The sequence below is a fragment of the Rutidosis leptorrhynchoides genome, chromosome 9, assembly GCF_046630445.1.
Source record: "Rutidosis leptorrhynchoides isolate AG116_Rl617_1_P2 chromosome 9, CSIRO_AGI_Rlap_v1, whole genome shotgun sequence".
Lineage (NCBI taxonomy): Eukaryota > Viridiplantae > Streptophyta > Magnoliopsida > Asterales > Asteraceae > Rutidosis > Rutidosis leptorrhynchoides.
The window spans coordinates 110,586,810-110,611,016 of record NC_092341.1 but is presented as its reverse complement, the minus strand read 5'-3'; the positions used below and the strand labels follow the sequence as shown (position 1 = coordinate 110,611,016).

At 32.9% G+C, this 24,207-nt stretch overlaps 3 protein-coding genes and 1 pseudogene across 3 annotated transcripts; 1 reads left to right on the top strand and 3 right to left on the bottom strand.

Moving 5' to 3' along the window:
- Window positions 1-1,252: 1,252 nt before the first annotated feature.
- Window positions 1,253-6,929, bottom strand: LOC139866873 (uncharacterized). Its single transcript, XM_071855169.1, has 13 exons — window positions 6,684-6,929; window positions 6,215-6,352; window positions 6,083-6,109; window positions 4,910-5,000; window positions 4,391-4,434; window positions 4,095-4,193; window positions 3,803-3,860; window positions 3,660-3,712; window positions 3,446-3,547; window positions 3,188-3,253; window positions 2,854-2,972; window positions 2,329-2,500; window positions 1,253-1,666 (listed from the first exon to the last, which is right to left on the bottom strand). The coding sequence occupies exons 1-13, from the start codon at window positions 6,804-6,806 to the stop codon at window positions 1,604-1,606; spliced, it is 1,155 nt and encodes a 384-aa protein (XP_071711270.1). The 5' UTR covers window positions 6,807-6,929; the 3' UTR covers window positions 1,253-1,603.
- A 2,207-nt stretch (window positions 6,930-9,136) lies between these two features.
- Window positions 9,137-12,027, top strand: LOC139866945 (UDP-glycosyltransferase 85C2-like; annotated as a pseudogene).
- Window positions 12,028-13,148: 1,121 nt separating this feature from the next.
- On the bottom strand, window positions 13,149-16,148 carry LOC139865689 (receptor-like protein 7). The gene is made up of 2 exons (XM_071853769.1): window positions 13,904-16,148; window positions 13,149-13,684 (listed from the first exon to the last, which is right to left on the bottom strand). The coding sequence occupies exons 1-2, from the start codon at window positions 16,146-16,148 to the stop codon at window positions 13,149-13,151; spliced, it is 2,781 nt and encodes a 926-aa protein (XP_071709870.1).
- Window positions 16,149-22,666: 6,518 nt separating this feature from the next.
- Window positions 22,667-23,944, bottom strand: LOC139868322 (receptor-like protein 7). Its single transcript, XM_071856654.1, has one exon. It carries the CDS (start codon window positions 23,942-23,944, stop codon window positions 22,667-22,669), a length of 1,278 nt encoding a protein of 425 aa, XP_071712755.1.
- Window positions 23,945-24,207: the final 263 nt, after the last annotated feature.

The window sequence follows — 24,207 nt, the reverse complement described above, 5'->3', positions numbered from 1 at the left end:
AACTGGCGTTACAGTTTAATGATTAAACCCTAACATTATACAATCACAAAAAGCACAAGGACTACTAGTGTAATATTAGAGTGAGGAAGTTACTCGATAATTTTATGACAGAGTTGGTGATGTCACAAAAATCTCTAATTTTAAATGGAAGATCAACAAGAGATTTTAATTAAAGATCTTTCAGAATTTGAACAGTATCAAAAAATATAACCAATTAATTTTTTTTAAAATATGTAGTAGTAATGTAATTGAGATCGACAATGGCGATTTGTTGTTGAGTTGTTGGAGTAACTGAAATGGGAAATGATAGTAGTAGTAATGTAATTAGTTGCCAGAGAAAGTTACAGGACTTCATTTTTTTTTTATCAATTTTCAGGTGAAGATGAAGGATTTCTTTGGTCGAATTTGGAAATGGAAAGCCACAATTTGTTATTTGGAAATAAACTAAAATTCCAAATTTATATATATGAATAATTATATATATTAAAGGACAAAATTACCCTCACATGTGTGGCACATGTGAGGGGTTAACCATTAAAATAGATGGTTGTTGGGTTGGGGTACTAACTAGGTAACTTAATGAAACTACAGGTACCAACGACGCAAAAATAGGAGTTTATGTGTTGTGGTGAAAATGTGAACAAATAACAGGTACCAACGGCGTAATTTTTTCTTAAATCAATACTACGTAATTTTAACCAAAATTTATAAATCGATATTTTAGATTAAAATTTTGTTAACGAAAGTTCCAATTTCCACGTAATTAATACGAGTACTTGATTTTATTAATTCTGATAAGATGTAATTTTAACTAATGTTTATGAAATTAGGATTTTAAATTTAGATTTTGTTGACAACATCCTCTAGAACTATCGATACTACACATAAAACACTTGTACAATCTCGCAGCCACTAACAAAAAGTTCATAACCAATTACCTTATACATCTATTTTAGGTTATTACTTCATGGCAGGGATGAAATTGTGTTTTTAATATGTAGTCAACAGGAGTGGAACTCATAACCTTCCCTAAATAAGGCAGGCCACCAACCGCTGGACCACATCACAACTTAAGTTAAATATAATTAAGAAAACCGAAATATTAAGATACTAAGCTAAGTTTTTAAACCAAATTGAGCAATTAAGTACACTTCAGACAAGTTTCTATCCATGTGACTTGTTCAAACGTATGATATCAACTTCACTCATTAGAGTCCCAAGGTACAAATTATATATATCCATAAGTCACCATTTTTAGATAGATAATCCGAGATTTCACTTTATGTTTAAACAGGGAATTTATATATCGTCCATGTCATTTCTAATATCGCCTCAAGTAAATGGATAATCATAGTATACTTTCAATAATAATAGTACAAGAAATGTTACTAAAAATAATAATACAAGAAATGGCCTGCAATGCTATGTGAAACCTTTAACATTATGGACACCAGAATCCCTAGCCTCCAATATAGCTGCCATGTCAGATCTTGGCAAGTAACAGAAAAAAGCCGAGTTGTGCAATTAGAATTGTAGATGATGCACTACTACTTGATACGAAGCTCCATGATATAACCTAACGATCTAACCAAATTTCGTTAATTCACGCTCCTTGAAACGAGAATGATAAAATCCTGAAGAGTCCATCTGGATTATCAGCATGTACCTGATGACAAAGATCAATTATAATTAACTTTGAGATATTGGTTAACCCTCTCAACTTTAGAGTGATAAGTGATAACCCCTTTAATGCAGTTGTCAATGATCGCATTGTAAATTGACTTGGTTTACAGTTTTAAAGAATTGAAGGAAAAAAAAAACCAAAAAATTGTTATCATCACGAGGGGTATAACATGTTAGAGCTCACTTATAATTTTTCACCTAATCTATTTTTTTCGCATACACATCTTTACAACCATTAATTCTAAATAACACGTAAAAAAGACTTTGTTATTAACAATTTGACTTGAGGATACACCGATCAACATATAACCTACCATTTTGCTTTGAAGGCTGCAATGGGCTGACAAAAGTTAGCTAATGGGTCCAAATAAGTTGATAACGTTACAAAAATATTATTATGGTCCAATAAGTCCAGTAACACATAGTTTTACATTACTAATCACCCACCTAAAGATTTAGTTAGATGTTTTGTTATTTATCACAGATATTTTAGTTGTTTCAGTACTTTAACCTGTTCATGAGTTTATAACGCTCGTTTATTGCACTTTCATAAATTGGATATCATATTAAGATACATTTTGGTTATCAAATACAGTATCAATCAGACGATCAGTAAAATAATAAAGTGATAATATGAAAACATACCCAATGCCCCGCATCTTCAAGAACATGCATTTCGACTCCACCGCCTTCTTGAGAAGCTTGCTCCTCAGCTGCATGAATTCTCTGCAAATCTCCAAGTGCCCATCTGTGCAAGCTTCTTTCTGCTTTTAAAAAATTTACATGAACACCTCGAGGTACATCTTCCACTACATCCCTGCATCCAATAAACTCAGATCATGAATTGGATTTGTAAAATGAGAAGTTTGTAATTCAGTTTACATTTAAAGTTGGATAGATAGATATGGATATTTTCACTACTCTTGATACTTCAATTAATATTGAAGAGCTAACAAAACATGCATTGCCAAAAGGACTCATTTTTAATCAATGTGTTCTGAAGTGAATTGCTTTCTAGATTGACCACTGTAACAGTCCAAATGAGACATCAGGTAGTATAGAACTTTTAAAGTCAGATGAGAAGTTTTTTTTTTTTTTTGGGGGGAAAATGATCTGTTTTGGTTGTTTTATGCAAGTTTAAGGCAGGTTTTTAAGACCATGATAGATTACCATAAATTTGTGTCTTCATAGGATTGATACATTTCAGCAATTCCATCAAGGTTAAATATCCACGAAAATCCAGAAGATGAATCAGCAGGGTTGGTCTGCCGAAGATTTGTGACAACCCACTGCAATGAATAAAAAAAATAAACAAATTGTATATATATATATTGCCTGATACATAACACAAACAGTCCCACGACTTCTGGAATGAAGGTAATGAAAAGGTAAATTCATGTAAGACCAACATATAATATAAATATTAAACATTCGGCCTTTAAAGTAAATGATACAAGTTCCATGAGTAAACCATAAGGTTTTGGTAATGCCTTCATAAAATTACCTGTGCAACATCATTGGAAAATCCCTCACGTATAAGAGCACTGATGACCTCCTTTTTTGATACAACCTTTCTTGAGAAAAAATAGTAAAAAATTTAATATTGTAAAAGTTGACAAGAAGATAATCATGCAACTTCAAGTATGGGCTAGCAGAAGAATGTGACTATAATACAACGTAGAGTGGTAACTTAACAAACCGAAAAAAAAAAAAAAAAAAAAAAAAAAAAAAAAAAAAAAAAAAAAAACATTATTTGAGATACCTCCTTTGAAAATGCTCTTAGGAAAGTGATCAACTCAGCAGGATGGTCATCTCCATCCCTCCCTGCTCGAACCTTTCCAGGTGTGGCATCTAAAACCCAGACCTTAGGAAACGACAAAAAAAGAATATACTAAGTACAGAATCTAATAATAGGATATTTGTACCAATCTGTATTATGAAAACAGGGTTTTGCTTAGTTTGATATCTAGACTTACTCTGACAGGCCGTGCAAGTGGTTTTGCAGCTTGCTCAACCATGCTCAAAGCAACTGGATAATAAAATAGAGCGATTAATCACATAATCATATAGCAGTATATGAATATGAGCATTTTTAAAGTCGTAACTATGTTTGAATTACCTTTTCCTCCAAAGCTGTGACCAATTATGACCCTCGGGGTGACTCTAAGAATGCCAAGCTACACCAGATAGATATAATTGTCAAGCTAACTTTGCTTTCAATCAATAAGTACGTCTTTATATAAACTTCAGTTCACAAACTGAACAAATTTAGGTATTATTCAACTATATATGACTGAAACCCAATTGATTCGTTTTGCATCATAATGAGTTTTAGAGAATGCAAATAGTGTAATCAGTATTTACGCAAATAGACTAAGACTTATAATTTATAATTTACAAAGAAAGCTCACCAGTTTTAGGACATCAAGAGCAGTAGACACAACTGTGTGAGGTCCTTTCTTCGTGATAGATGCTGAATCACCATGACACCGCAGATCAACCAAGAGAAACTGAGAACAATTAAAAAAAATATGTGAGAAATTTGATAAACAAGCACGCTTTTGTACTCCTGAATGACTTTCAGTTATATATTTGGGATAACCTTTACACTACAAAAACGTGGAGTAGAAAACTAAGAAACGGTTGGTTTCACTTAACGATAAGATTATTGTAAAATATTTCTTTCAAACAATAGAGATAGACTTACCTGCCAGTTTGGAAATTCCTGTGCTAATCTTCGAGCAAAAGTTCCTATTATACATAGTGAACAAGTTTGGTTAATAAATATCATCAATGGTGGAGAACTAATAATTCATAAACTTCATTCATGGCCTGGATCCAGGATTGAAAAAATAATTAATCGGGTATATAGAAAAAGAAGATACCAGCAATAGACCTGTATTATATATGTCACGAAATAAGGTTACATCCAAACCTACTTGGTTATGTTTATGGAAATTATATATATGGATATAATTTAATATTTCCCAAAATATTTCATCTAATTTCCTTAGTATCAAAAGACTGGTACTAGCTGCCTAAGCATACTAGCCCAAAATTTTAAAGCTATAGAAAGATAATGAATAAAAAAAAAATATATCTGTAGATAAGTATATAACAGAAGAGACAATGTAACTAAAGATGTAGACTCATCTTTCTGTTAGATTAGTCAAGTATCTCATAGCGTTATTACTTTACAGCATACATGTTATAGTACAGCACCTACCCCAGTTCTTCCTGCAACCCAAAATACCGTGCAAAAGAACAGCCGTTGGTGGACATGGTACTCTTTTATCAGCAATGTAACTCCATCTAACCTGTTCACAGAATTTGACAGGCAAAATCAAGCAAAAGCATAAAAACTAACATAAAGAAACATCTCACTAGTGTTTGACAGCAGCATGCTTTGTGTATTGCATCTAATTTGTGTCAAGGACAACATTTCATCGAGATAAGTCAGTAAGTGCTACAGACATGACTGGCTTAAATTGGATTCTCTGTTATTCACAAGTCTTACAGAAAGAATCATAAATATAATGGGAAATATTTACCTGTATATTTTAAAAGGTACCATATGCTTTGCTATAAGGTTTATCAATATTAAGAAGATGCATGATAAATAATAAACTAAGAATGTACATCGAAGCCAATCTACTAGTATAGAAGAGTTTCAAAGATACAGATTATAATAAATTATGAACCATTATATGAAACTATGGAGCCAAGTCATTAATTATAAGTCAAGAGTTTGGACTATGGTACACGATAACTAATTTGGTTTTTTAGATAATAAAAAGACTGAATACCATTTTCTTGACTAAACAATGTATGGAGAAAAAGATATTAAGAGATGTGTACATGTGTTTATAGACCCACATGGCGTATCATAGGTACAACAAATGTGATTTCGAGGCGCTTAAGAAGAAAATATGAACAATGTATGTTCATGTGATATATACTATTTGTGATAAAAGTTTAACAAGTACAATGATAAGACAATTGCTTTTCTTATTACTAATTTACTACGTATATGATAATAATTCCGGTGTTGGCATCAAGTCCCAATCATATTTCTCTATTTACAGATGAGTTTAGCAATACCAAAAAAAAAAAAAAAACTAAACTCGGTGTATACTTTTCATCATTAATAAAGTAACGATTACTGAGACTGTGCTAGGTGGTAACAAGAATTCAGTGATTTAAATGCAAGAACATAGTAAAGTTCAACCAAAAAAGAATGCCATATAAGATACGAGACATTCACATTCACATTCACATTCATCACCCATATAAAGTTTTTAGTTACACCAACCACATATTTTGTTCATTATGCAACACATACAAAGAAACTATATCACAGTCGCAATTATGAGAAGATCAACATGTATAAAAAACTTACAAGAGATCCTTGAACAATATCATACGCCTGCAAACAGATAAACCAATGATAGCATTAGCGTACTTTCACTATACGTATCAACTCCTTAACTAACTCTACACAAGTAGATCAAACAATACGCATCTGCATTACCAAAATATCAGAGGGCTTTATAACAACTTTCCCTCTATCAAGACTCCCATCTACTAACGTCATCCGTATATTGCTGCGAGTCGACAACCTCCTCGATTTATTAACCTTATCATAGAGCCGGATGCATAATGTTCCATTCTACAACTAGGAAACAAACGTTACACATACCAATAACTGACTCCATTTTAAACCACATTTTATAATCATAAAAATCATAATATCATACAAATCATACGGATGCATATGCATACGAAAGGAGCAACTAAAAGCCTACATACTGGTAAGAACATTAAGGACTACTAACATCACACAATTATAAATCTCAATCTAATTATCTGTTAAAATTTTGATGCATCAAAATCGAAAAATTCACAAGTTTATGGATGCGCCTGTAATTTAACAATACTCAATAGTCAATAATTAATAATCATCGTCAAAAAACGGTTCGAACACTAACAAATCGGAGTACCTGAGGAGGAGTCGGCGGCTTGTGATTACTGAATGTAGATGAATTATGATTTGACCTAAATTTGAAAGATGATGACTCATAATAGTGTTGGCAGACTGAGAATTTGAACGATGTTGCTGACATTTGAGAATGATTACGCAATTATAGTTGTTTATTTGATTGTTAATTTATGAAATACAAATCATGAGAGACTGAATTGAATTGAATTGAATTTGATGACGGAGATAATTGTTCAGGTGGACGGAGGTATCGAAGAAAGCGGGTGACGTGGAAGTGTGCCACCGTGGCTGTGGAGCGTGTGGTGTTAGAATCCACGTTTCCTCGTGTCACTACGAGTCAAACTTTGCGACTAAAACACACAAATCCTGAATAAATAATTCAATTAATATTATATTAATATATTTAATTTAATTTAATTTAATATATATTGTATAAAATACAGAGAAATATTCGTTTGAATCCATAAATTAAGTTGAGATCAAAGGGACCAATGAGAGCGTGACATGTGGCGCGAAATCACATGTGATTGAAAAAAATTTCAAAAAATATTTTTTTTAGAAAAAAAAAAATTTTAATTTTTTTTCGAAACTTTTTTTTTCTCAAATTTTTTTTTCTCAAATTTTTTCTACAATCACATGTGATTTACCTGCACAATCACATGTGATTGAATTGTACAATCACATCTGATTGAATTTGACATGCCTAATCACATGTGATTGACATGCATAATCACATGTGATTGGATTTAACATGTATAATCACATGTGATTGACGTGCAAAATCACATGTGATTGTAAAAAAAAAAATTTCAAAAAAAAAAATTTGCGAAATTTTTTTCGAAATTTTTTTTTTTATTTTTTTTTCAATCACACGTGATTTTCGCGTCACATGTCGCGCTCTCATTGGTCCCTTGGATTTCAAGCAAATTAATGGATGCAAGTGATTACAACTCATAAAATACACTGTAAACTTAATTATGAATGACCTGAAAATAGAACCTTTTATAATATAATTATAATTTCAGATCTTTTAAAGAATTTGATAATAATTGATAGAAATCAAAATTTTTAAGTAAATTAGTGCGCTTAGTGAAAGCATTCTAGATCTTGTCTTTAAAGATCATACTTAGTAATTCTAAACAGTGTTCTTTGTGATAGTGTCCCTTAGTGATTTTTGGCGGTAATATATGTTCTTAGTGATACTTTGTGTGATCTTAGTGATCAAACTCTTAGTTGCTCTTTGTGAGAACGACACTCCACCAAATAGTGTTCTTAGGGGATTACTCAATCACGAGGATTGATAAGTGAAGTAAGGAAGATTAGTTATAGTTAATATATTCCCAAACTACTATAAATCTCGTGTGTTCTTTGCTTACATTCATTATACACTTATCTACGAACACACTATATTTCAAGGAAAAGAGTTTTAAACTAAAAGACTCAAAACTCTAATTAAATACGGATTAACTATTCAACCCCATTCTAGTAACTTACAAGTGGTATCCAAACGGGTAGTTCTAAGATTTGTGATAAATATAACATTGTATATTTGTAGACTTTGAAGATGGAACATAATTATTTACAAGGATTTGAATTTGAATATGATGAAGAGTGTGTTTGGCGTCACCACTTGTAGAAGCTTGTGGGAGGTTTCGTTGTGTTCTCGAAATTTTTTAAGCGGAAAAAGATGGGATGGAAATAAGAACAAAGAAAAAGATGGAAAGAAATGTAAGCTAAATAAACAAATAAACATTTTTACAATTATATCATTTGTGATATTTTAGCTAAATTGATTTGTAAAAAAATTAAATTAAAAGTATCAACATACATGTACACAATATTTAATTGTTAGTTTTATACATATTATTATTATTATTTCAAGTACGAGATTATTTTGGATTGAATTAGTTCTTTTTTAATTTTGATGAGGTTTGAACCAACACTTGTAAAGATTAGATGGAATACCATATCATCATAAATTATGATAGTTTAGTGATTGAGATAAATGAATTAGTTAATTTATCATAGACATATGTTTTAAACATGCTTACTGTCTGTATATATGAAAGTCTGTGTTATTGCCAAGAAGAGTACTATACGTAGCTTCATGGTGTCTAATCAAGAAACTTGTAGCTTCAGATCTTATTGGAGAGTTTCCTTTTCAAACAGTAAAAAAAATCAAAAACAAATTTTTTGATCCTTTTCAAAATTTGAAGTCTGCAATCCATGCCATCATTGTCATTTTAAGGCTTATTATAGTTTAGCATTGGAACCCACAATTCAGCAATGTTAAGACAAATACAAATACATCCAAATTACAAAGACACAAAGACAGATCACAACTTCACAAGCATCTAAAACTGACCAATCAATATTAATCTTTAATAATATATATTTTTATTTTTATGAATTTATATATATACCACAACCTCCTTAGTAAACAAACACACAAAAATGGATACAGTTACCACAATTGAGAATAAGCCTCATGTCATCTGTGCCCCACAAGGGACTCCAAATAACTTTTGTTAACACAGATCATATGCACAAGCGTTTGTTAAAATCTGGTGGACCCCACTGCCTTGATGGTTCATCAAGTTTCCGATTCGAAAACCCTCACACTTCTGAAGATGACGATAGCTCGGTACCACTCTTATTGTATGTTGAAACCACCTTCTTGACTCCTTTTCTTGATCTTGTGAAAAAACTTCCAACTCGTCCTACTTGTATCATCTCCGATGGGTTCATGTCGATTTTCACCGTTGAGGCAGCACAAAAGCTGGGAATCCCTATCATGCTGTACTGGACACTTTCGGCTTGTGGCTTCATGGGATTTTACCATATCAAATCCCTCATAGAAAAAGGAGTTACACCAGTTAAAGGTTTGTCTTTAATGTATATTTTTAGATTTTAGATTTAGATTTTAAATTTTATATTATATATATATATATATATATATATATATATATATATATATATATATATATATATATATATATATATTAATTGAGTCCTAGCTCATTAAGTATGGTGTATTAAATACGGTTAACTTAATAAAATTTACCTATTTAATTTAATAAACTGTTAAAAAAGGTTAAAAATTATTATGGTAAAAAAGTAAAAAAAAAACCATATTAAATAAATAGGACATAAATAAATTAAGTAATTAATAATTAATAAATATATAAACCTTTCATCTTATAGTAGTTAATAAATAATTGTTAATTTCATATCAATTGTTATTCAATATTGTTATGAACCTCTAATTTTATTCTATTCACAAGTTTTATATTGTGTGATATAGTAACACTTATTGTCACGTATAAAGTCATAAAGAGAGCTCTTCAAAAATTTAATGGTAAATTGTATAGGTAATATATGTTTTAATATTATAAATCGTACTACAATATGTATGTTTTATAATTTATTTTGGCATCATTTGTTAACTCATTTGACCACCTTTAGTCAACTTTTGTTTATATATATTTTCATCGTACGTAAGTACATGATCCGAATGTGTAAATTTTCATAGTGACAAACAAAACATATGCACAAAATCCTACTTGACCACTTGCATAATGAGACTAACATCAACTTTCACTTCAAGGTTAATATGTTTTCAACCAACTCCCGCCATGACTCTAACCATATGAACCACGAATTTCAAAATAGTGAAATTTGAGACAAGCCATGCAACGCACGGGCATTGCCTTCTAGTTAGATAAAAGACAAAGTAAAACCATTATATTTTGGACACATATGCATCATTATACTTGGCTATCGGATATTTTTTTACTCGTATGTAAATGGTCTATCTCCACTACTAGAAAACCACTTATTGAGGACGACTTTTTTCGTCATTTCCGAACAACATGTCGTCTCCAATACCTTTTCCGGACAACATGTTATAAATATGTATATATATTTTGAAAAGTAATCAGATTTTGTAACTGTTAACTATAATAAAATTGCTTGAAAAGATACTCTACTATAGGCGGATATGTATTTGATTCATTACCTCAGTTCCCCGCATTATTCTCGTTTTTAGATGCCATCTTTTTTTTAATTATTTTTTTTTACATAACAAACTAAATAATAGAGTTCATTTATGTATACAGATGAAAGTTACTTGACAGACGAATTTTTGGAAACTATTATTGACGATGTTCCTGGAATGGAAGGAATACGTATAAAGGACATGTCTACCACTGTCCGGACTACTGACCCAGACGATTTTCTATTGAGACTTTCTGTCGAAGCTACACAAAATTCCAACAATGTTCCATATAATATTTTCCACACATTTGACGCTTTGGAGCCTAGTATTGTCAATGCTCTCTCATCCATGTTTACCAAAGTGTACACCGTTGGCCCAATGCAGTTATTGCTTAATCAAATACCAGAAAAAGACAAACATACCGAACTGTCAAATATCTCTTCGTCTAGCTTATGGAAAGAAGAACCCGAGTGTTTTGAGTGGCTCAAATCAAAGGAACCAAAGTCTGTCATTTATGTAAATTTTGGAAGTTCGACGCTAATGTCTAAAGAAGATCTCATAGAATTCGGTTGGGGTCTTGCTAATAGTAACCACTATTTCCTTTGGATAATACGATCTAATTTGCTCATTAGTGAATCTGCAATTTCGCCACCTGAATTTGAGGAACATATAAAAAAGAGAGGCTTTATAGCAAGCTGGTGTTCGCAAGAAAAGGTCTTGAACCACCCTTCAATTGGAGGGTTCTTGACTCATTGTGGTTGGGGTTCTACGATTGAGAGTTTGTCGGCTGGGGTGCCAATGATATGTTGGCCTTATTTGTGGGACCAGGTGACTAACTGTCGGTATATTTGTAAGGAATGGGAAGTTGGATTGGAAATGGGGAAAAATGTGATAAGGGAGGAAGTTAAAAATCTCGTTCAAGAGTTGATGGGAGAAAAGGCGAAAAGTTGAGAATCAAAGCCGTAGAGTGGAAGGCAAAGGCTGTTGCTGCAACTGGTCCAAATGATTCGTCGTCGTTGAGTGTAAACAACCTTATTAAGGAAATTATTCAGCTGTCAATGAACTGAAATTTTGTCAGTGTGATATGTTCGAAAGAGGGGCAACTAAAAGCAGGGCGAAAAATGTATTTTGCAGTATTATTCAATGTTTCCTGAAATAGAAAAAAATCACGAGCTTGAGTATAAGGGAGGAAAAATGGACATGGCAATGAACCATATCTACCATTTTTGCACCATTTATCCACCATAATAATAATATGACATGATGTTACGAAAAAAAATTGATTTTGAATTTTGGTTCTGAACGGTTTTAGTTGTCTCTATCCTTAGGGACGAGATTTAAATCGACCTTTTTAATATCGTGCCAAAATAAACTTATGACTGTTATTCGTGTTCTTATCTACATTTGGGTAATGAGGCAGTGTTTTAAATTTGTATTACCAGCACTGTCTGTTATTACACTAATAAACTGATTTCCTATATTTTTCTTAAACAGCAACAAAAATTTTATAAACAAAAATTTTATTAAAACCTCTACAGCCAGCAAGTAGAGAGGGGAACACAAACAAAATTACAAAGGCCTAAACCATGTTGTCTTATTGGGTTATATCCACCCGCCCGATGTACCAACACGTGCCTCTTAATTCTCAAATTTCACAATTTGACTTTTGTATTTGTATTTGGTGCTCTTAAACTCCTCACAATTCATACCTCAACGAAAAATGAGAAAATAATCGGAGATAATTAATTAGGCCAGTATATCATGTGTTGGAACCTCGGGCTCTTTTGATAACCTCGAATGATATCAAATTAAATTAAAGAAATATGGGACAGGGTATGGAGTAACATATTTGGAGAAAAAAGGAACAAAAACTCTCAAAATTTTATTCTTAATAGACAAACCAGTAAATACTCTAAACAAATAACAAACCACCACCGTGACTTGCTAACTTTTCAGTAACACGTATACTACCCCATTTCCTTATACACTATTTGTCACCCTGTTTTTTATCGTCTAATTACTGCAAAATGACACCTGAATACACCAGTTTATTACTATTAGTATCCAATCTAATCTATTTTTATTTACAATCAAAACCCGGTACATGCATTACACCACGTGCAAACCCATTTAGCTTATATGCTTTTGAATCGGTAAACAGTAAATACACATTTCAATTACTAAACTAGGACCTAAACAATTAATATTAATATAACATAGAACTAAATACTATCCAAACTTAGTCCTACGAATATTAAACTAAAATTATCATAAACTGATTAATCCAACGTCATCATGTATCAACCAAGTTGCAAATTATTAACCTAATTTTTACAGTTTTAAACATTTTTGTATCATAGGCTAGAAATTTTATTTTCACTGTACATTTGCATGTTACAAGATTTAAAACTAAACAGAAAAGTAGAAAGTAACATAAGATTGCAACTAATGATACTTTAAACATGCCGATCAACGACTTAATCTTGTTCTCCTTGTGTTCCTGATAGGCCTCACCCATGTGTCCTTCCTCATCCTGAATCGATCAATGAGCCAATCATTGTACCTTGCGTATCGTGAGTTCCATAAAACGAGTCCAACCGCAAATCCACTTACAACACCTGATAATATGACCATCCAATCGATTATGTTATTTGGAAGTAGAGACCGATTGGACTCATACTCAATAATGTTGCTTTCATACGATCGATTTGGTGTCTTTGAACTTCCACATTCCTTGGATAACGGTTCTCCACACAAACCGAGATTACCCAAGTAAGAATTGTTCTCAAACGTAAAGAATTGTTTACCTTGAGGAATGGGCCCATCAAGATCGTTGAACGACACATTAATAAAGGCTAGGAAGTCAAGTTGCAACAATTCTTGAGGAATTTCTCCCGTTAGTTCATTGTTTGAGAGATCTAACGATTCAAGATTGGCTAATTTCCCTAAAGATGGCAAGATTTGACCAGTAAGATGGTTGTTCGAAAGATTAAGAGATTGAAGCCCTTGAAGATTTTGAAGTGCTAGCGGAATCGGTCCTTCAAAATTGTTACTAGAAAGATCAATGGCTATGAATATGTTCAAAATCGCCTGGTACTTTGTCTTGACACCTTTGTTTGTTAATGTCATTGTGTATTGATAAGTAGCCAAGAGACCATCTAATGATACTCCTAGATCTATCGAAATTGGCCTGCCAAAATAAACCGATTTCATTGCCTGCCAACTCTCGATATAGTTCTCGGGTAATTGACCGCTAAAACCATTATTCGAGAGGTCAATGATCCGCAACTTTGAAAACTGTAATTCGTCGGTTAATGAACCTTTAACTTGAACCGGACCATATAACTTATTGGACCCCAAAATGAGAACTTGTAGGTCAACAAGAGTTCCAAGCCAATTTGGAAACACGTCGTCAAAAACGTTATCTCCAAGAGAAAGAACCTCTAGCCCGGTACAATTTGTTAACGATTTGGGTAACTGGCCAGTAAACTGATTTTTACTCAAATCGATCATATTTAACATACAACCTTGTGTAAATTCATTCATCATTTCACCATGAAAGTTATTTCCTTTGAGATTCAAAGCCGATAACGAATTACTTAAGGTGCTTAAACATGGTGGAAGGGTTCCAAACATGTTATTAAACGACAAATCTAGCACTTGAAGTGATGTCGTTTCACATATAGAAGATGGTATTTCGCCCGTTAAGTTATTATTATTTAAATAATAATAAACTAAGTTGGGTGGTGGAATTGGAAGTTGTCCTTGTAGCTGATTATTCATGATACCGAATACACCTAAATTAATCCATGGAAGATACAAAGGATGTTGTTCGAAGCCAGTGATTAAATTCAATGAAAGGTCGATAAACTGCATTGTTTCAAGACTGTTATTCCAAATCCATACCGGTATAAGGCCTTCGATTCTGTTTTGATCAAGAAGTAAGATCTCCATTTGGTTTTGGAACCATAAAAAAGTAGGAAATTGTTTTAAGTTGCATGATGAAAGTGCTAGATTTTTTAATGACGGAAGGGTTAAATTGGTGTAGTTATTGGTGGCAACAAAAGTTATCTTGTTATTATCTAGATAAAAACTTTCAAGTTTTTCGAGTCCTGCAAACGTGTCGAAGAGTACCTTACCTTTAAAACTGTTAAACCCTAGGTCAAGATATGTGAGGTTTTTAAAATTGGAAAATGAACTTGAAATTGGTCCTTTCAGCTGATTCTGATCAAGGCTGATTCGATTTAGTTGGGTGAGGTTCATAAACGAAGATGGGATACGGCCGTATATAGAATTAGCTTGCAAACTTAAGGTGTTAAGTTTTGTTAAGTTTGCAAGAGAGGGTGGAATTTTAGAGGATAGGTTAACAGCATTCAAATAAAGTGATTTAAGCTCCGAAAGCTTTCCAAACCAATCTGGTAGGCTTCCTTGATCAAAACTGTTAAAACTAATATCCAAAGTAATGAGGTTCGTTAGACTAACTAACGAAGGGATGAGTCCTGTGAACTCATTGTGATTGAGACTCATGTAAGTGAGTTGTGTCAAGTTAGAGAGTGAAATTGGAAGAGGCCCCGAAAAATAGCAACTGCGAAGGTCCAAGGAGTTTAGATGGTTTAGTTGGGTTATAGAATGTTCCGGAATAATTCCGGAAAAACTTGTTGTACCCAAATCCAAAGTTTCGAGTGACGTATTGTTTTGAAATTCAGGAAAGGTTCCGGTTAGGTTTACATTGTTTTTCAAAACGAGACGTTTTAGGTTTGGTAAGTGAAATATTGATGATGGGAATTTATTTTGAAGTTGACAACTGTTTAAATCGATTGACGTTAAGGAAGAAAAGTTAGCCAAGAAACGGGGTACGAAAGAGTTGATTTCGACCCCCGAGAGGTGGAGTACTTGGAGCCTAGTTAAGTTTTGCATTAGATCGTTAAGGCTTAAAAGCTTTAACGGATTCAAGGACATATCTAACCAAGAAAGGTGCACCAAAGATGAAATTTGACCCGGGATTTGGCCAATGAAGCTTGAATTAGATAGATCAAGGGTTCTTAACTGCTTTAGATTAGCTATCTTAGTTGGGATTTGAGAGTTTAAAAAATCGTTCATGGAGAGGTTAAGCTTTTGAAGATAAACAAGATTGAAGATGGTACTATTTGAGCTGATAGGTCCTTGGATGAAGCTTTGGCTCAAGTCAAGATCGATTACATGTTTTTGCGCATTATTGTTACTACATACGACACCTTTCCATAAACAACAATCGGAACCATTTTCGGATCCATTATTGTTTGTGATCTTCGTCCAAGAGTTGAAAAAGTCGGAATCTTGATGAAGAATGCTATGCTTAAATTGGAGTAAAGCGGTGCATTCGTCATCATGGCTAATTAGTAATGATTTAGTGCAAGAGAGGATGGTTAATATGTATGTACTGAAAATTAATATATGGATCAAGTCGAAATTATTGAAGAAAGGAGCCATATATGAAGAGAATATATTGAAGATAAATATTTACTTTGATTTGATTTTTAGTAGGTAAGAAATGTTGTTTATATAGATAGAATGATGATATTTGTGGCAAATAGAAGATGATATATATTGTAGAAAATGAAAGATAGTTCATTTAAGGTATTATTTGGTACATGCTAATAGGGAAAAAAATTGACTATTTGAAGGCTGACCATGATCATGGTGATGGTGATGGTCCAGTTGACATGTTGTATTAAATCTATAAACTCAAGATTAATAAACTCAAGATTATTAAACGCATGATTTAATCGTTAGTAAAACAAATTAAATCTCGTTAGTGTTATAAATAAGGATTTTATCATGTAAGATTAGAGTTCGGTTAAGTAACCTAATAGGGAAGGTGTTGTTTAATGGTCCAAATTATTTATCATGGCAAATGTGAGTTGCACTGTATCTTTCCATTCAATTCAAATTTTATTTTATTGATTCATTAAAATAATCCTAATGAATAAATCATAGATAAATAGGGTTAATCATCCCTCAAAGAGGATTAATAACGACATGTTGCTTGACTGCCGGTGAATATAACTATGACTCACACGAATATGAAAGCGATGGTTGTCGGCCTACAAAGTTCAAATGATTTGACTTGACCAGAAGAGAGGGCTATTTAGTGTAGGGGTTCAATTTATTTGATTCAGTTTTCTCGATTTTGAAACTCTAAAAATCGAAACCTAACGTAATTAATAAGTCGTATAGTCCAACAACATGTATAACATATAAGTCCAAGAGTCCATCCTTACATCGAGGCGTGGAACGGTTGTAGAGATGGCAGCAAGAAGAAGGCCTGACTCAATCTCTTTGTAGCGACGGCGGCACACTCATGGGGGCCTGACTCGGACTCGCTGTACAACAAACCTTTGTAGCGACGGCGGCACACTCATGGGGGCCTGACTCGGACTCGCTGTACAACAAACCGTCCACCTAAGCTCTGATACCATAACGTAATTAATAAGTCGTATAGTCCAACAACATGTATAACATATAAGTCTAAGAGTCCATGCTTTTCTAAAACCAATTGGTGATAGAGGGACTTCCCCTTTGACTTATATGCATACATTTGTTTTTGTCCATGACCGATGTGGGATAACTTCCCAACAAAACCGAAAAACGAATTTAAATATCAAAACCAAAATCGAATCGAAAAATGAAGTTGAATTCGGTTAAAACCAAATTTGACTTCCAAATCAATTTTGTTATTGTTCCCCACGAGATGAACAAACAATTATTAACTTTGTAAAGTGTAATAGTAAACTAATATACAAAATCGAACTTGTATACAAATACAAGTTTACAAAATATAATAGGCTTATAGAATAATACAATACACATTATATAAAATAATAGCAAAATTAATAACCAACATAAAAACTACAATTATCCCTTAGTCATCGTATGTTTTTCCAATAATAAAGAGATGTAATGAGATTAATAGATTTTATTCATTCAACGTACATACACATATATTGACTTGAACATAAAACTCAACTTGGAATAGTTACGATTCAAAAATGTGGAGTGAAATATAGGAAAATATGAAATAAAAAAATTAAAATACGATTTCAAATTCGAGTAAAGATAATTTAACTTGAAAAAGTTAAGATATATTCAAATCAAATCTCGTACATGTATACAACAATATTAATAACTAAATATATTTATTTAATATTGTATATAAATTGAATTCGATTCTATATTCGGTGTTCGGTTAATCAAATACAGAATTTTCAATACTCAAAAGTGAACCGAAAAACCAAATTCAAATTTGGTTTCGGTTTTGCTCGATCCAAAAACTATTTTCAAATTCGGTTTGGTTTCGATTTAATATTTGGTATAAACGGTATCAAATCAAATATTGAAACCCTAATTTGGTGTTCACCGTCCCATCTTAAATCGTCTAACGCAAATGCCAGATCTAGTTAAAACAATATAAATTGAATAAACTAAAATCAAAACCAAAAAAAAAAATTACTCTCATGAAACACGTAGTTGCACAAAACTTTTCTTGGCAAGGCGGTTGAAGCATGTTGAAATTTCCTTAACTCATATTTGGCAGTGAGCACACAAGTAGAACCTGTATGCCACGTAAGCCACCTTTATTCACTAAATTTTGTTGGGCATGAACTAATGATGCGTATAATGCGAAAAAATGATCGTTCTTATTCATTCATATTCCAAAGGTATATGTAGTTACATAAGATACCTAATTGTTCTATCTTTATGGACAAGATACTCATTCTTAATATATGGGTTCAACATCCAAATTTTATACACAGTCTTATACAATGATTCTAGCTATTAGATACATACAAGGACTCTAATATTATACCCCCGCAGTCGAAGCAGAATACTGTCTGATGCGCGAAGACTGCCTCTGAAATCTTTAAATAATACTCCCGGAAGTCATTTTGCAAAGATGTCATATATCTGGAAGGAATGTGTAGTACCCAATCAGTCCTGGTGCAACCTTCTTTCAAACAAAATGAATGTTCATCTCTATGCGTTTAGTGTGTTGGTATTGAACCGGGTTATTGGAGAGATAAATCGCACTAACGTTACAATCGATAGTCGTGGCCTTGGAGAGTGACAGTGTACCTCGAATAGTAAATCGTGAGGTCGTCATGTTTCAGTGATGACATTGGCAATGCCATGGTACTCAACTTTAGCACTAGAGCGACACATGGTTGTTGGCGTTTAGATGACAAGAATAGAAGATTGTCACCAAAGAAAACGCAGTAACCCTGACGTAGACCAACACGTGTCAAGACAACCTCTCTAATACGAGTCCAAGTTATTAAATGGAGTTAATTACGAGTCCTAGTTATTAACGACCGTTAATTTGTTCGGTTGAACTTAGCCATGTGTTATAGATAAAATAGTCATTTTATTTTCCCCTCTTTAATATATCTGTCCCTACCAAACTCTAATTTCTTCATATTCATTCATGCCATACACCAAATTTCATCGATTATCATCTAATCAAATCATATAGATATCAGAAAATCTAAACCTACTACTCCATTAGTCCCTAATTTATTGTCTAGTATTCATTTTTGTAATGTTCCAAATTAATCAGGTCCGGCTCCAAAAGGGTGCAACATAAACAACTGCACATGGCCCATGATCTATAGGAGCCCAATATTCTTAAATTAAGAAGCTCCACTGTTGAAAGATAGAAGAAAAATCATGATGACCCACTGAATCAGGCTCAACATATTTGCTTTTGAAGTACAACCCAAGGCCTTTCATGTTATAGAGTCTATTGCTTATCTCATCCACCATGTGGGATGCAGAAACATTGACTTGAAATTTCAACTAACAATTGGGTCATTTACAAAATCCATATGATTTATAAAAAATATCACATATAAAACAGAAAATCATTCAACTTGTTCGTAGTATTAACATTATAAAATTCATATAAAAACAAAAACAAGATGAACTTTACAGAAAGTCAGCTAAATTTGTTCCTTTTTTCACATCTAAGGGATAAAGTTACGTTATACTTTTTTATATGATTTATCGAAATTTAGCTTTAAATTGTTTAGTTAGCATCAAATTACTAGCACTCACAATAAGAGTTTGTGTATGATCCAAATCCATACATGGAGTAATTATATATAAATAAATGTGAACGTCAAAGAGTGCTAGTTTTAGAAATGTAGTGCATAAATAAAAATCATCAAATTTTTTTTTTTTTTTTTCCAAATAAGATGTGGTGATTAAATAAATTATACGGAGTATTATAAATTGGTAACTAAATAAATTATATTAAATGTTTATTAATTTTACTCATGTAAAATATTTATGGTTATTGTCTGATAATTTTACTCATGTACATCTCCCGTGAGTATAAATTTTGGTTGCAATTAATTCATGTTACATTAGGGCCTGAAAGCCTTTTTTTATATAACGTTAGTTGTCTTTATTAAATATATTTTACTTATATTATTTATTAGGGTCTAAGGGCCTTTTTTCGCATCGTTCTAAGTACTTAAATTGGCATGACCGGCTATGTATTCATAGGGGCCTCTTTTTAACGCCTCGCTCGGGGCACTGAAAAACTCAGGACCGGCTCTGCTCATAATGTATGTGTATAAGATTAAAAAAGAAAGAAAAGGTAAGGGTAAAACTGAAAAGTAAACATAAAGTATAATACTTTTAAGAGATTTCCTTAAATTGTGTATTTTTGTCTGGGGACAATTAATATGAGACGGGGAGTACCTTCTTTCCTATTGTTGCTAATATATACAAAGTTGATTGTTGCTATTATATACGGAGTACGATGTATGCATGTCTTGTTTAAAATAATCAAAAAATAGGTGCTCTGCTTCTCATTCTTCACCACAATTTCTTACCACTGCTTGATGCAACTTGAAGCTAAACGATTTCGAATCTGATTTGATCAACTGGAGTCGCTGGAAACTCTTCCTCGTCACAGAAATGGTTACTTAGAAATAGGAGATCGTTTAACCGTTGACCATCACTGTCCTTTCTTCTTCATGTTTCGTTTATTAAGATCTTCAACAATTTCGGTTTGGTGGCACGAAGTGTTGGAGTGAAGAAGTTTAAACAAAACAAGAAACTAATGTTGCTGAACAACTCACGACCGCGAAGGAGGAGGTTGCAATCGCGAGGTGATTATGGTCAGGTTCGCATGTGGGAGAAAACAAGTCGCGACTGGAGTTTTGCCTCGAACAATAACTCGCAAACGCGAGTCATATGCTGGGTCGCAACTCGCGATCACGAGAAAGCACTGGGCGTTCAGAATTTTCTAGAAAAGTTTTTCTTGCTCTTTAAGTAGTTTCCATGTTGGCTTTTCCCTATAAAAGGACTTATTGTAATCCATACATGTATGCACGAATTTTATCAATAAAATCTCTCTAGTCTGGTCCGTGGATAAAAGTAATCAACCTTTGATTACATATAACCACGTTAAATTATCGTGTTTTTAATTTTCTCATTATTGTCTTCGTTTATCTTTTGTGGGTTGATTAACTTTCTGGAATTACACATATTGTTGGATCATAAAAAACCTTACACGAAGAAGATTAAGTCTTGTATTGTGATTTGATGTGGCAGTACTGGAAGTCGTGGTCGTGTAGATAGTTAATCAGTAGCTTATTTATACTTTAATTATATATATAATTAATTCTTATAAGATACTGATCTACTTATTCCCTGTCGACCTTTTGACTATATCCGAAATTTGGTACAAAACACATGGATTATCTGTGTAATTTATTAAGATGGGTGTTAATTCGTTTGTGCATGTTATACCTACAACATGTCAAAACATCATGTGTAAACAGACAAATTTATAAAAAATATGTGTAGACGCTGACGTGTGTTTTTCACACCTACTTTTGTTGAGCTAAACTTAATCAAATTAACACACGAATATAGATAACTATTCATGATCAATGTAATAAAGAAGCTAGTAAGCACAAGTTCATCCACATAGAGCAAAGCGTTTAAGATTGAAATAACTAATAACTATTCTAAGAATTGGGGGTTTTGATTTTTGAATTTAAGTGAATCAAAACAGTAGCAAAAGTAATTTAACGAATTAAACAGATAAGGAGAAGCAGTATCCACTTTAAAGCTCAACAAATAACTAGGATTGTTCTTTAATTAAAACCGTTATTAAAAGGTCTATGTAATTAGTTCATATCGATCTCATGAAATCAATGAACCAAAGGCATAATGAATACAATTAACTCACATTTATTATCATTCAGAGGTCTAAATTACCATGTTAAATTAAACGAGGCTTTCTCTTGGTTAAACTCACATAAAACCTAAATTATCGGGATCACTCAGAATAGTCTACACGATTGTATTATCACAATATCAATTTAATGACCAATTGCACTCACATACAATTGTCTAGATCTAAAGGATGAAGTACGAGCTATGAATATTGATAAACTCACATAAACCAAATTCAATAACCCGTATAATTAAATAACAATATATAGATAAATACAACAATGGATCTTTTAAGAAAGCACGAATAACTAAAACATAAAAACCTTAATAATTCAAAAGATAGAACAATCCATAATCATAAGTCTTACATCAAGTGGACACAATTAAGTTTAGCCTAACATGGTAAAAGAAAGAACAAATAAACAATTGGAACGAGTAGTATTCATCATAAAATCACTAATATAATGAAGAACTAGGGTGCCAATGATTAATAGATGCTGATGTTAAGATCCTCAAAATTGATGAAGAATGGCGTCTAAACTCTTAAAAACGACCCTCCTAGCTCCAGAATTCGTAACATAAAAGTTTTTACAAAGTTAGGGTATAAAAGGCGTATTTATAGATGGAAATTCGGAACTCTGACCGACCCAGTGTCGCGACCGCGACCAGTTTCATCGCGACGACGATTTGCTGAAAAATAGGCCATTGCGACCGCAACGCATGCATTGCGACCGCGATGGGTTGCTGTTTCGATTCTGTCATGTTCTATCGATGTATGACGGCCGCAACACACCCATTGCGACCGCGATGGGTGTCTGAACAACACTTTTGTGGATTTTTTTTCTCGTCTTTTGCTTTGTCTTGCTCATTTGATGCTGGAACTTGCCGAATTCATCCGAAAAACCAACACTAAGACTTCTTGAACTCAATTTATCATTTTCTTTATAAAGTGATTTAAGCTCCGAAAGCTTTCCAAACCAATCTGGTAGGCTTCCTTGATCAAAACTGTTAAAACTAATATCCAAAGTAATGAGGTTCGTTAGACTAACTAACGAAGGGATGAGTCCTGTGAACTCATTGTGATTGAGACTCATGTAAGTGAGTTGTGTCAAGTTAGAGAGTGAAATTGGAAGAGGCCCCGAAAAATAGCAACTGCGAAGGTCCAAGGAGTTTAGATGGTTTAGTTGGGTTATAGAATGTTCCGGAATAATTCCGGAAAAACTTGTTGTACCCAAATCCAAAGTTTCGAGTGACGTATTGTTTTGAAATTCAGGAAAGGTTCCGGTTAGGTTTACATTGTTTTTCAAAACGAGACGTTTTAGGTTTGGTAAGTGAAATATTGATGATGGGAATTTATTTTGAAGTTGACAACTGTTTAAATCGATTGACGTTAAGGAAGAAAAGTTAGCCAAGAAACGGGGTACGAAAGAGTTGATTTCGACCCCCGAGAGGTGGAGTACTTGGAGCCTAGTTAAGTTTTGCATTAGATCGTTAAGGCTTAAAAGCTTTAACGGATTCAAGGACATATCTAACCAAGAAAGGTGCACCAAAGATGAAATTTGACCCGGGATTTGGCCAATGAAGCTTGAATTAGATAGATCAAGGGTTCTTAACTGCTTTAGATTAGCTATCTTAGTTGGGATTTGAGAGTTTAAAAAATCATTCATGGAGAGGTTAAGCTTTTGAAGATAAACAAGATTGAAGATGGTACTATTTGAGCTGATAGGTCCTTGGATGAAGCTTTGGCTCAAGTCAAGATCGATTACATGTTTTTGCGCATTATTGTTACTACATACGACACCTTTCCATAAACAACAATCGGAACCATTTTCGGATCCATTATTGTTTGTGATCTTCGTCCAAGAGTTGAAAAAGTCGGAATCTTGATGAAGAATGCTATGCTTAAATTGGAGTAAAGCGGTGCATTCGTCATCATGGCTAATTAGTAATGATTTAGTGCAAGAGAGGATGGTTAATATGTATGTACTGAAAATTAATATATGGATCAAGTCGAAATTATTGAAGAAAGGAGCCATATATGAAGAGAATATATTGAAGATAAATATTTACTTTGATTTGATTTTTAGTAGGTAAGAAATGTTGTTTATATAGATAGAATGATGATATTTGTGGCAAATAGAAGATGATATATATTGTAGAAAATGAAAGATAGTTCATTTAAGGTATTATTTGGTACATGCTAATAGGGGAAAAAATTGACTATTTGAAGGCTGACCATGATCATGGTGATGGTGATGGTCCAGTTGACATGTTGTATTAAATCTATAAACTCAAGATT